This window comes from Trachurus japonicus, chromosome 16 (assembly GCF_045865225.1).
Source record: "Trachurus japonicus isolate A0001 chromosome 16, Traja_1.0".
Taxonomy (NCBI): Eukaryota; Metazoa; Chordata; class Actinopteri; order Carangiformes; family Carangidae; genus Trachurus; species Trachurus japonicus.
Window position 1 is genome coordinate 4,980,267 of NC_140922.1, and position 13,061 is coordinate 4,993,327.

General features: G+C 40.6%; 1 protein-coding gene across 1 annotated transcript; it reads right to left on the reverse strand.

The window, feature by feature from the left end:
• Positions 1–1,354: 1,354 nt before the first annotated feature.
• On the reverse strand, positions 1,355–8,941 carry tmem106ba (transmembrane protein 106Ba). Its single transcript, XM_085803518.1, has 8 exons — positions 8,795–8,941; positions 6,104–6,302; positions 4,351–4,414; positions 4,078–4,237; positions 3,850–3,990; positions 3,360–3,409; positions 3,194–3,247; positions 1,355–2,017 (listed from the first exon to the last, which is right to left on the reverse strand). The coding sequence occupies exons 2-8, from the start codon at positions 6,288–6,290 to the stop codon at positions 1,897–1,899; spliced, it is 777 nt and encodes a 258-aa protein (XP_085659644.1). The 5' UTR covers positions 6,291–6,302; positions 8,795–8,941; the 3' UTR covers positions 1,355–1,896.
• Between the last annotated feature and the right edge of the window lie 4,120 nt (positions 8,942–13,061).

A 13,061-nucleotide genomic window follows, 5' to 3' on the forward strand; every position in this document is an offset into this window, starting at 1 on the left:
ATGATTAATTGGTGGATCAATTAAAACAATATGAATCTTCAAATGCTGTTAAAATCTCAAAGAAATGGAAAAATATTAAATTATATTACCACCAACCTGTTAACTAAAATGAGTATATTTGCTGTTTTTTTTTTGCTGTGTAGTAAACTGAATATCGGTTGTGTTTTGGAAAATAAGATGTGCTGGAAAACTGTGACTTCATGATTTTCTGACCCAGTTCTTTGGGAAAATGATCAACAGATCAATCAATAATGACAATAATATGCTCCAGTGTTATAATAAATGTGCAAATATCAGAATTAGTGAATATGTGTACGGTACAGCAAATGAATAGAGATTAGTCTGATTGAGACAGACCTCATCCTCATTATAGTACGTAAACCACCAGATACATGTCAACACTGCTTTAAAATGTTCTACCACAGTAAAAAAAAAAAAAAAAGATCTAGATGTTAACATTGTTTAATTATCTGATAAATATGAAAGTAATTGAATAACAGTGAACTAATATAAGCTAAGTAGAAGCTAATATGAGTTTAAGTAGCAGCAAGTAAAACTGTGGTTTAGCAGAACACTCATCACCACTGTGTACGTAGAAATGTATAAGCCGACACAAGAACCTGAGATGTTTTCTGAAGTGAACCATGATTTTATTTTCAGCTTCATGCATTAAAAACACAAAGATGTTGTGGAGATGTTTGGCAGAAACAGAAAGGTTTTTACATCTACACTGTGCATCAACAAATCAAGGGTTGGATCTTACAGTTTTCTTGTGATGACAGGGAATTGTATTTTTTTAAAATTTTAACTTTGAAATCATACTTGGCATTTATGTTATGTGCATCATCTGGCAGCCAAAAAAAACAAAAAAACATTCAGGAACTCACACAAGTCTGTGCTGTTGTACAACTGAAAACATTATCCCAGCTTACACAGTGAGTCACTTCCAGTTGTCACCAGCCAATCCAAAATCATATGTGATTAAAAAAAAAAAAAAAAACCATGGGTAGAATATTCTGAAAAATTAAAGAGTAGCAGTCGAAACACAAGTTAAGATGCAGAATGGATTAATTAATAGCACTGGAAACATAACCACACAAATCAGATAGCCTTGTTAAAGGGAAAAGTTATTATTATAGATATAATGCTTTAAAGCAAACCAGGAGGAAAGTGCACATTTTATATTGATATTTACATAACCCTGTACTCAATAGCCCACTTTAACACTCACATTTGCTATGAAATTGAAAATATAATCCCTTTTTAAAAAGTTGTTGTTTTTTTTTGTAAATGGCAAAAATGGTTTTAATTATTCATTAAAAATATGCTGATGTCAAAGTCTTCACATTATCAATGTTTGCTGATGGATAGATAAACTGACACTGCCAACCTTTACTCAAGCTGAAAAAAAAAAAAACGGAACCTTCTCCCCCCAAGAAATGACATAAGATAATACATCAAACGCATTGCACTACACAATATCAAGATTTCTATTTTATGAAACGAAAAAAGCAATGCTGCAGCAAGAAGGAATGAAAAAGAGGGCAGACACAAGTGGTTAGGAACTGCTCAGTAGATTTCACTAAGACAAAATAACTCAAGTACCTCTCATAGCTTAGTTTCTGTATTCTTTTTTTTTTTATTAAAAGTATTTAAAAGTGGTATAGAATATAAGGGGGCAGCAGCAGTGACCGTTTTCCCACTGTTCTCCAATCCGACATTCTCAATACTCTCTGTAGATAAGGATCGGGCTAAAGTGCATCATATCCAAACTACTGCTGTCAATCATTTCATTGTGGAAGAGCTCCTTTGTTGGAGTCAGCCCAGTCAACCTCAGACCTGTGAGACCCTCACTTACAACAGCATCTAATCTGACACTGTGCTCTTCTGCTTGCCTTACTGATAGACCTGCACATGCCCATGCAAGGAGGTGGTGTTCCCCCCACAGTCCACATACTGGTACATCTCCTGGGAGACCTGCTCCGTGTGTCCGAAGTACGCCGTCGTCACCGTCACCCTGAGGAGAAGATGGGACGTCAGACAACAAGGTGGGACATGCTGCATGTAACACTACGAGGCAAATGCACAGCCGGAACTACATTCCAGACACGACTGCTGGGCGGAGTGATTTCAAAAGCGCAAGTAGTTCCCAGTATTTGCTTCATGTGTTGTAATGTTGTATAATTATATATGATTATTTCATAGTGTGGTGAATGTGCAGGTCACAACTTGTCCACCAGAGCGTTGTGGAGTTGTTGGATTGTGTATTTGATGAGTTTTGAGGGAAAGGCGACCTGTACCGTTCACTTCCATTGTGTTCACTGAGCAGCTCACGTTTCTGCCCCGCTGATCTCAAAACAACATGCAACGATAATTAAAGGTAAAGAACCTAATGCTATGACTATAAGGATTATGGAAATAGGCAAATTTGCCAAAACAATCTCTTTTAAAATCCTGCCATAGTGTGGAAGAAATGGATGAGGAACCCCTCACTCAGAGTAGATTACAAATATTTCTCTGGGGTAAAACTTTTCTTTTTGACTTGGATCACAGTTGATCTCAAGATCCACAGGAAATGATCAAATACTTCCACTAGTATATAATATGAAGAAGTCAGCAGACTAAACAGTTTAAACTGAGTACAGCTAGTCAGAACTTATAAAGTCTTTGTACTGATGTCATGTGTGCATTTGTATAAAGCACAATACTTTGCTGAAGTCATTAGCAAACGGAACAGACTGAAATAAATACACAATCACTCTTCGGAGCTATTTAAGCAGTTTCCTCTTGATAAATGCATCAAACTGAAACTTGCAACACACACAAGTGGCATTACATTATAACTCCTCTTGCCTATTTTCCACTGGAATCCAATCTCATGAGACTTGGCACAAAAGCTTCTATTTTGGCTTTTGCCACAGAGGATTAAGTCGAGCAATAAAGCTCATTTCTGCCTTTGAGAAATGTTGGCTAAATTTACAGTCTGCTTTAATGTCCACGTTGGCGCGTAATTGAGCAAGGCACCCAAAGGCCCGTGGATCTGCACAACAGAAGGCTGGGTTTGTTCTGGGCAGCTCGTCAACATGTGTGGGTGAAACCATGTGAGTGTGGAGGAGAGAGCTGTTGACAGGAAACAGTCTGATGCCCAGTCGTGTTTCATGATAAACTCAAGGATAATGAGCTGTGTACTTACTGCATCATGACCACTATGTTGTGAACTTTAATGGTTGGCAAGGTGCAGTAGTCACTGTAAAAAAGAAAGAAAGAAAGGAAGTAAGTTAAGATAAAAAGATAATGGTTTATGTGTCAGTTGCACATTTTAGTTTTTTTTGGGGGAGGATTTTGCAGAAGTTACTTACAACATATAACTCATCTCATCTGCAATGGTGGTAGGGACTGTGTAGTCGATCTGCAACAACACAATTTATATCACCACATTACTCATTTCTGCTGTTTCAAACAAAACCAAATGTGGATTGGTGCATATTTTTCTCTCCTAAATTTTGTTCCAACAATGGTTAGTACTGAGAGGTGGTGCCAACATTTGTAATCTAACAAGTGAAGCTTTAACAGCACTAAGAAGACTCTGTTTGAAGTCTGGATTTTGTAGAAATGTGCCTGATTGTATTTTCTAAAACCGTCACAAGACAAGTCTGTGATTGAAGTCGGATGAGGTTGCCTGCTATTGTGACTGTGGGTGCAACAATGAGCTGTTGTGTGGGCTGTGAAAGTGTCATGACTTAAGTGGATCAGGAGTTCAGTGCATTCACTTGAATTCATTTTCTGACCAGTGGTGGAGTTTGTGTTGTTGAGTGTGTGTGTGTGTGTGTGTGAAGCATTTGGACCTACCTGCTCTTCGTCCAGCGGTATGATCACTGTGCTGTTGCTAAACTTGGCCTTGCCTATCACCGTCTTGGAGAACTGTACTTGCGCTGTGATGTTGGTCACAGATATGGCGTAGTAGTTGTTGTTGGTGATGTTCAGAGTGTTCTGGACGACAGAGGACAGATGGTGTGAGACTGTGACAGCAGAGCTTCATTGGTAGTTGCTCATTTAAAAAGTTTTACACAGTCTTACTGTAATGTTGAGATAGACAATTCGTTTGTCCTGGTCGTAGGAGACGTAGGCGGACTTCACCCCCACGTAAGACACATCAATGGAGCGCGGGAACAGGAAGAAGACAGCCAGGCCGGACAGCAGCAGGCACAGAGCCACTGATATCGTGACATAGAGTTTTCTGTGTGACACCGAAAAAGAGAAGTGAGACCCTAAAAACAGCTGATGACTTCAGACTCATGGCCTCATCAGCTAACACAGCTAATCTCAAAAGAGCACTGAGTGCACACTCACGTCCTGCTTGGCCGGAGCCTTTGGTCGCTGTAGGGAATCAGAGCCACGAGCTGGTTCTCTTGACCTGTTGGACGATTTAAAACAGGAAGGCCGTCATTTCACACCTGGCATTTTTTTGGAATGGTTAGTCAGGGGCTGAAAGTGTCAATATGGCCAACAGATTTGTTTTTCTCAATCATTATTCTTATGGACCAACTGCACAGTGTTGACATTAAAGGGATAGTTAAACATTTTTGGCAAATTGACCCATTGCCATAATCCTTATAGTTTTAGGAGTAGGTTCGTTACCTTTAATTGTCGGTGCAAGCTGTTTTTAGAACGGTGGAGCAGCTGCTCAGCAAAAAACTACCCCCGACGGGAACGTGCATCAGCGGTTTCGTTTCTCGTCGGGGGCAGTTTTTTTGGCAAGCAGTCTCTGCATTTGCCTCGAAAACAACTCTGTCTCGTAACGTTCCGTTATTATCTCATAGCGTGGTGAATGTGCAGGTCACAACTTGTCCACTAGAGCGTTTTGGAGTTGTTGGATTGTGTATTTGACGAGCTTGATGAGGGAAACCAAGAAATTACATGAGCCTCCGTAGCGTAGCTCTGAGCAGCTCACGGCTCTGCTCTGCCGTTCTAAAAGTAGCTTGCACCGACAATTAAAGGTAACAAACCTACTCCTAACACTATAGGGATTATGGCAATGGGCCAAATTGCCAAAATGTTGAACTATCCTTTTAAGTCTTGAACATAGGGATGAGGCTGGTTGGGGCTGTGAAACCTGTATTCCCTACATTTGGAAATTTGCAGTGTCAGTTGGAAATGTACGCACTAGACTCCTGGATCTGATTTCTATAAAGTTTATGTTTCTTGTAAGAATATTGGAGTTTGACATGTGGACATACTGAAGTGCATACAAATACAGAAGCCTTCATTTTTTTTCACTGCAAAATGCATGAGTTTTTAAAGGGACAACGAGGAGTTTTGGAAAAGCAAAGCGTTTTCACACTACATTTATGAGCCTCCGCACCGTGAAATTATTTGACCGGCGCAAGACAGACTCATGTTTTCATTCATCAAGAATTAAAGTCAGAGGTTGGAAGACGATCACATACCGCCGTAGTTCCCACCATAAACGGAGATTCTGCGGCGTTATTCTCATGACTCGCCACGAAACCGAAAGTAAGGAAACGCTGGTCGACTCGCCCAGCATTTCCACCACCACTAATAATAACAAAATAACCATAGAGACAAAACCATATATTTATCGAATTGGGCCCATTAACAAGTGTGGGTAGCGTAGATTCATCCACATTAACGTGAGACTTTTTTATAACCAAATAGAAACTCCTTGTTGTCCCTTTAAATGTAAAACAGCTACAAATGTGAGACCTCGAGCCTCTGGAACAAGTTTGACATAAGGTGTCACACACTATGCTGGTTAGTAAACACAAGCACATTGTCATGTTTCAGATCTCTCAGAGTTAGAATGAATCAACATTACTTAATGTCTCAATCATGTGCAGGTGCTTCCTACAGATTTCCAGGCTGTGAAAATATATTTTCTTTATTGTTGTTTGCTAACATCGCTGTCACTGTCGATCAAATCTGATGAAACCAACACCCACGCAGATCTGGAGACTGTTGGACTTGTTATAAATAATATCTCAGGTTTTGATTGCTGCTTAGATGGCCATTAATGTTTAATGGTAAAATGAAGTCAAGTTTTCAGAGAGGTCATCTAGAAACACAGACTAATATCTAGCGGTACCTCGTGGGATCCTGCCGGTGCCCTGACATGTGGGGCACGTCACGCTGTCCCGTCCGGTGAACTCCACGTAGGGGAACTGAGACACATCTCCATTTTTGCCATCCTCTTCTGTCTGACCGTCGGCAGTGGTCAGCGCGTCCTGACTCTCGTCTTTGTGCTTGGACAAGTGTGACTGGGCCTTGCCCATAGCTGCAGCTGTCTGTACACAACACAAAAGCTGGCATGAATAGAGGGGAGGAGAGAGGAACTGCTGTATAGTTGCAGCAGGACGTGCTGACTGACTGCATGCCACGCAGCCATTTGAATGTGAAATTGGGCCTGGACGGATTCCAGGAAACATTTCCCCAGAGGAAAAGACTTCAACTGGTGCACTGTTCATGATAATCAAGAAAACAACCTTTTAATAATACATCCCAAATGATTCCGTTGGGACTTCAAAGTGTTGCTGCCAAAGACCACTCTAATTTTCAAAGTTGCATACGTACATTAGGCTCACTGTTTCATCCTTATGCTTATGTAGTAGCCTTCAAAAGTGGTCATAGTCTATTATTTTTCTACTATGTTCTGATGCCAGGCTGCTGTATGGTCAATAAGGCATCTTATTGGTCATTAAAGATTAAATGATTTTTAATGGCGCATGTCCTGTGCAGTCATGAGTAGTGTAGATTAATGCTCACATCTCTGACATCACTGTAATATTCATAAGTTGTAGGAAGTACTAGTTTAAACAGACTTCTATCAGTGTGTGTAAGGATGATAACACTAGAGTTTGTGTGTTTGTGTGTGCTGTGCTGACATTTTCAACCATCTTTCTGTGGCAGACATTTTAGCAGTGAGTTTTTAGTGACCTTCTGTTTTCTGGGTAAGTGGCTAGTCTTTGTTTATATTGCACTTTTCAAGATGGAGTGATGGCAGTCAAGTGTAGTGGCTGGAGGATCCATCAAGTATCCACTTGGTGCTCTTGTTTTGTTTATTTTCCCGATGCTGCAATGTGACTAAGCACATTAACACAATTGAAAACATGCTACAACTTGCTACAAGCTTGAACAATTCCATCCTGCCCTGTACTCTGCTCCATATCTTGGGTAAATATTGTTCTTTCTACTGAAGTACATCAGCTGTAGCTACTGTGCAGAGCAGGGTTAATAATGTTGGTCAGCCTTTACCCCCTGTGACATTAAATGTATCAATACTCATAACACAGTAATAGTTGTGAAATGGACCAAGTGCTACTACTTGAGTTGGGCTGTAGCCATTAGTTGAGAAGTCAATTAACAAATAATATCTACAACAATTTAGGCAATTTGATTATATTTTATTACTTTTTGAAAGCAAAAAAATACAAATGTGATGATTGATGTTAATCTTTGTGAAAAACGTATGTCTATATAACACCTAACATCTGGAGATGATACTTTAGGCGGTGGGAAAGTGTACACAGTTGTCGAAAAAAATTAAAAGTTGCCCTAAGTTTGATTCTGTTTGACTGCCACCACTTCATATTTCTAAAAGATAATATTGCTCTGTCCAGATTATAGTTATTCACAGATGACTGTAACATAGGCCTCTTTTTAATTAAAAGCTGCTGAAAGTAGTCTTATTATCTGTTGTACCTTGATCATTTATTTGGCATTTTTATCTACAAGATAACTTTTAGATTAAGGCTTCAGAGGTAAGAGTTTACACAACAGACTGTGGTATGTTTCCTGCCTGTGCACAGGAATACTGGTTAGTTCCAGATAAACGTGAGGTGGTTAGGGTTTTATGGTTAGTGGGTTAGGGGGGTGAGTCCAAGTATTGTGACATATTTGAGCATTTTATAAATAAAGTAAGGAAATAGTTACTCTCCCTGGTAATCAGTTACTTTTATTATGTAGTAATTCAGTTACTAACTCAGTTGCCTTTTGGGGAAAGTAACTAGTAACTATAACTAATTCCTTTTTTTTTTTTTTTTTAAAGCAACGTGTCCAACACTGTTGATATTTGGAACAAACGCTGAGGCCTGTCACATGTCTGTCATGATGACAGCTTCAATGCATTTACCTGCATATTGAAGAAGCACGTTTATGTTTGACACTTCAGCTGCATTTTACTGATGATACTGAGGTTCATTTACTTGTGTAGGATAATTAATGCAGGACCTGTGATAATAGTACTGTACGATTTAATCACTCCTTAGCGTTGGGCTTTTCCAACTCCTGGTGATGTATGTCAACGTTACACAATGCGAGGACTTGACAACGGTGTGGAAATAAGATTATGGGTCTGAGTCAAAGCGCTGCTGCAGCTGCAGCTACAGGACAGAGACAGACACAGACACAGACACAGGCCGGGGCCGCCGCCGCCGCCGCCATGCTGCTGAGCTGCTGAGCTGCTGAGCCGCTGAGCCCGCAGAGAGAACACCGCGTTCTGGCCTCAGGAAAACCTCTCACCGCCCTCTTTCTCACCACCGAAACCCACATTTGTCTTCTACATTTTAACCACGACATTATCGTCAAGACATTAGTTTAATGTGGACGCGTCAATTACGACATTTTGTTAATGAATCTCTCGAGTGGAGGGGCTGCTCAGCAGACCGGAGACCAGCCCGCAGCCCGGTGAAGACAGACAGGCCGTTACCGTCACCGCTCCCACCGCAGCCTGGTAGTGACGCACACACAAATACATTCACCGTGTTCGCCCAGCTCTTACCTGTTGTCTGCTTTATTAGCACTTGTCTGCCATCCGCCGCGTCGTCGTTGTTTTGTTGTGGTTCACACCATGGATGTATTAGGGGTTCACACACCGAAGAGAGATGAAGCCTACGCCCCGCCCCCTGCTCTCCTATTGGTCCTGCTCCTGTCGGCCTGAAGGACCAAAACAACACGGATGGATGTCCACTGCTCTGTGGCTTATGTTACAGCTACAGGCAGGCTCCACAGGAAAAACCAGAATACCACCAAGTATAACACTAATACTATTGCTTATTGTTTATTTATTAGGATCCACCATTAGCCATTAGCCTACTTCATTATAGGAGCAATGAATATTCCCCATGGGATCCCACACATACAATTTACAAGTAACCTATAGTAAAAACATGTGGATAAAAACAACATGAAAAAACAAGCTAAAACCCAACTATGAATTTGATATTGCCTAATATATAAAGCATATAAATACCAGTGGTGAGAGTGTTGGCCAGTCTCTTCTTTCAGGGCAGTAAGGTGGGCCTGGGTTAACTGAAGAGAAAAACTCTGCTACAAGTACAAGTCCTACAATCTGTGGCAAAAATCAAAATGAGATATATTACCTAAATAATCAAAGGTAAAAATACAGCTTTAGAGCAGACATCTCACACTTTTGTTGTGGCATGCTATGAAATGACATGAAGTGCAAGTATGAAGTAAATAAAATGGGAATAGGCTACTCAGTGGCTTCCACCTCTGATAAATACTGTCAACACTAATATTCACAAAATAACAGTCAAATGATACCAGACCTTATGAATATTTAAACGTTATGAATATTTAAATGTAAAACCAGGTGCCTTTGTGTCACAGACAAGTCACTGTGATCCAGTTGATTGCACAAATGAGCAGCATACAATACAATCACATCAGTGTAAATGGTCTGTGCATCACAGGTTTACTGTAAGGAATATAGTATAATCCTGTGCCTATAAGGAACTCAGTCACCCTTCACTTGGATCACTTTTAGGGAACATAAAGAACTAAGTGTCCTTATACTAAGACATCAACACATACATATTTCAAGCCTAGGATCACTATACATTATAATGTAGGAATATTTGTACACTATTTTTAATGTGCACCTGGGAAAAACAAAAACAATTAACCAATAACTTAAAAAAAAAAAAATGAAGTAGGCCTACTACTCCTACTTGGATAAAAATAATTACTTTTAAAGTGAAGTAAAAAAAAAAAAGTAGATCTGAACACAATTGGTAAGCAGAATCTGTGATATTAAAGAGACATGAGTCAGAGTAGTATCCTAGATGAGACATAACATTTTGGATAGAGGGCCAAGATTGTCAGTGTGCTGTTAAAACAGCATGGGGTCCAAACTTAGAGCCATCCCCATTCCCCAGGCCTAAAGGCATCAGAGTCAGTGTTTGGAAACACTGTCCCACATACTGCGATCCAGACAACATCCAGCATGTAGGCTGGCTGGCTGCTCTTCCTGGAAAATCTGGTCAGCTGACACAAACATGTCAAAGACGTTGTCCGTGTGAGCAAGGCTGCACCACAAGCCCCACCATTGTCACGACTAATGAGCAAGAATTTGCCATATTATTCCATTAAGCTGCTTAAAACAGATGTTTCTCTGTGGAGACTGCATGAGAAGATTGAGGAACAGATGGCGAGAGGTTTATTTATAGTTGACATTTTATTTTGACAGTTTTTTGTTTTGCTTGTGCTATTTTAAACTCACCATACATGTGGGGAACTGTGTATTTTTCTCACATGAGTCACTGCACTCAAGCAAAATCCTGCATGTAAAGGTATTTACTGTTAAATCAGGACACTTAAAATACAAGAATTTATTTAGATTCTTAGAAACTAAGAGAGTGGTGCAATATACAAAATCCCACCTTTTCTTATATCCAGGCTATTTGTTGAGACTCTGGTTGCTTGTGTGTGGCTGTGCTCTGCATCAGCCAGATGATGGCAGTGTGCTGCCATGAGTGAATGTGTCACTACGCAGCACCGGGCTGGGGCCAGTGAATCCTTTCAACAACAATAACATGGTCATTAATGCCCATGAGCAAACATCAAATTATGGTGACAATAGATTTATTTTAATCTATTTAATCTCTCCATGACTTCACAGCAACCACTCTGAATAATACATAAACTGGCGAGCTGAGGGAAAAGTACACTTAGAAAACAGCTAATGAAATAATAGCCCATAATGCCTGAAAAGTGACCCAGGTCGAGATAATATTTGCAAATATCAATTAGTGTTTGTTTTGTGTACCAGATGGATCCGGTTAAATGGTTTGTGAGAATCGACTTTCTATAACTTTCTCGTTTTTTTTTTTTAACACTTTCCTGTGATTGTTAAACTTGGTGACACTTATGAGTTATTGTACAGCGCTGTGTGCAGCAACCATCTGCTAGTCACATTAAAATGTGCTAAAAATAAAGAGCAAATGCTATTTGTCACAGGTTGGCTTTAACAATGACCTACTTGGCATTGTCAACAAGTTTGTTGTAATGCCAGTGCTAAATGGGAAAAACCAGCTTCAGCTGTGGCCCTGAATTAGCCTTAAATACGGATTTGCTACTTTAGAGGAAAACATGTTCTTAATTATGTGCATTCACAGTATTCTCTGAATGTTTTATGAACCATAATTTCCTTTAGTTTCACTGTAATTAGCCAGTGGAAGCACAGCAAGCAGCAGCGTGGACGTGTTGTTGAACCTGGAGGACCGGAACAGTCTTCCTCAAAAACATTTCGAGTGCAGATCTACTGCCGCTGATACGAGGGTTTGGGATCAGAGTACTTCCTCTTTTATTATTCACTAGGTTGGAAATCACCAGCAGCCATGTCCACGTAGGTGGTGCTGGGTATGTCAACTCACAAGGCACTTTGGAAAGAACCCAGCCATTGTTGCATCCAGGAGGCCGCCAGTGCAGTTTGTTCTCTCTGATCTGAACCATTGCAGAGAAGTTTTCTCCTGTTTTGATAATCTTTCCTCCCACCTGGTTAGAGATTTAAAAATCTGGATTCCCATTTCCCTGATGTTTGAACCGAACATAATAGACCTCACTCCTACCTTCTCTGGTGTTCATTTCAGTGAAGAACTCTTAAAAAATAGCTGAAATTGAAGCTCGGCACACACTGTGCTTTACTGTCGTTTCATTTTGTTATACTCTGCTTTCCAGGCATGGGTAACTCGTGGCTTTCAGATGTCAACACTTCTCACCTTAAAGCCATAAAACAGTGTGTGTTGTGGTTGTTTCTTGCACTTAGTTTGCATCACATTCTGGCTTCTAACAAACCACACTGCAGTTTGCTTGAGAGAAGACTGACATGTGTAGTTGGAGGCGTCGTGGTGAGGCGATGTGATACCGCCAGCTGCCAGACAATCTAACCTAAGAAGAAAATGTGCTGTCAGGTTGCTTGTTATAAACCTAATGCTTGCCAATGGGCAAATTGGTGAGCTCCCTGGACCTGTTTATCCATGCAGTAGTCTGTCTTTCCTAATCTCAGAATCCTCCCTGTCACTGCATGCGACTCACAGTACCAGTACAGTTGTGTAGTACACAGAGAGGACTAATTCATTCAGAATCACCGTGAGGCGTATGAAAACACCTCAGCAGCACCAGTCTGAGGAGGAGGCAGGTTAAAAGTGGCAGCGCTGGTCCAGTCTGCTGTGTGAGGAAGGTGCCTGCGTGTCCCCGATAAGAGGGAGTGAGTGGTGAGGACACGTCAGCCTACTTCAGGTGTCAGCACTTCAAACCAGAAGCACAGCTTCACAGTGAATGTGTAAAACTCCTTATTGCAGAGGTGAAGTGGAGGATATTCTGAGTTTGTAATATTTCATGTCTGGTGGTGTCAACTTGTTCTTAAGCTAAAAAAAAAAGAGAAGAATCCTGGGAGTGGCCACTCTCTGTGTTTTTTGCTCTTGAAAGCTTCCTGTCCCTGTTCCCATCCTGTAGTGGCACGGTGGAGCATAAACCTCATATTTAATTGACAAGCCCCTCATGGTATATTAAAGCAATTTACAGCACAGCAGTGTAAGTCCCCTTGAGTTATTAGACCTGATCAAACATATGATAGTTTATAACACAAAGCCTCTGGGATGAAATGAGCAATTACTGGGCGTCATCATGAAGAGGTGTACACAGCCGTCCTGCACTAAGCTGTGCAAACAAACAGCGATGACTGAGCTCTTAAACACACTATAACAACCTCTTAAGTCAACTGCACTTGGCCTTTAATTGCTTAG

Bases quoted from the DNA above. Each gene is read 5' to 3' on its own strand.
- tmem106ba (XM_085803518.1), bottom strand. From the start codon at position 6,290: ATGGGCAAGGCCCAGTCACACTTGTCCAAGCACAAAGACGAGAGTCAG. The intron at 4,415-6,103 runs GTACCGCTAGAT...ATCGTCCAACAG, and splicing joins CACCGGCAGGATCCCACGAG to GTCAAGAGAACCAGCTCGTG. The intron at 3,248-3,359 runs GTAAGTAACTTC...TCTTTTTTACAG, and splicing joins GATGAGATGAGTTATATGTT to TGACTACTGCACCTTGCCAA.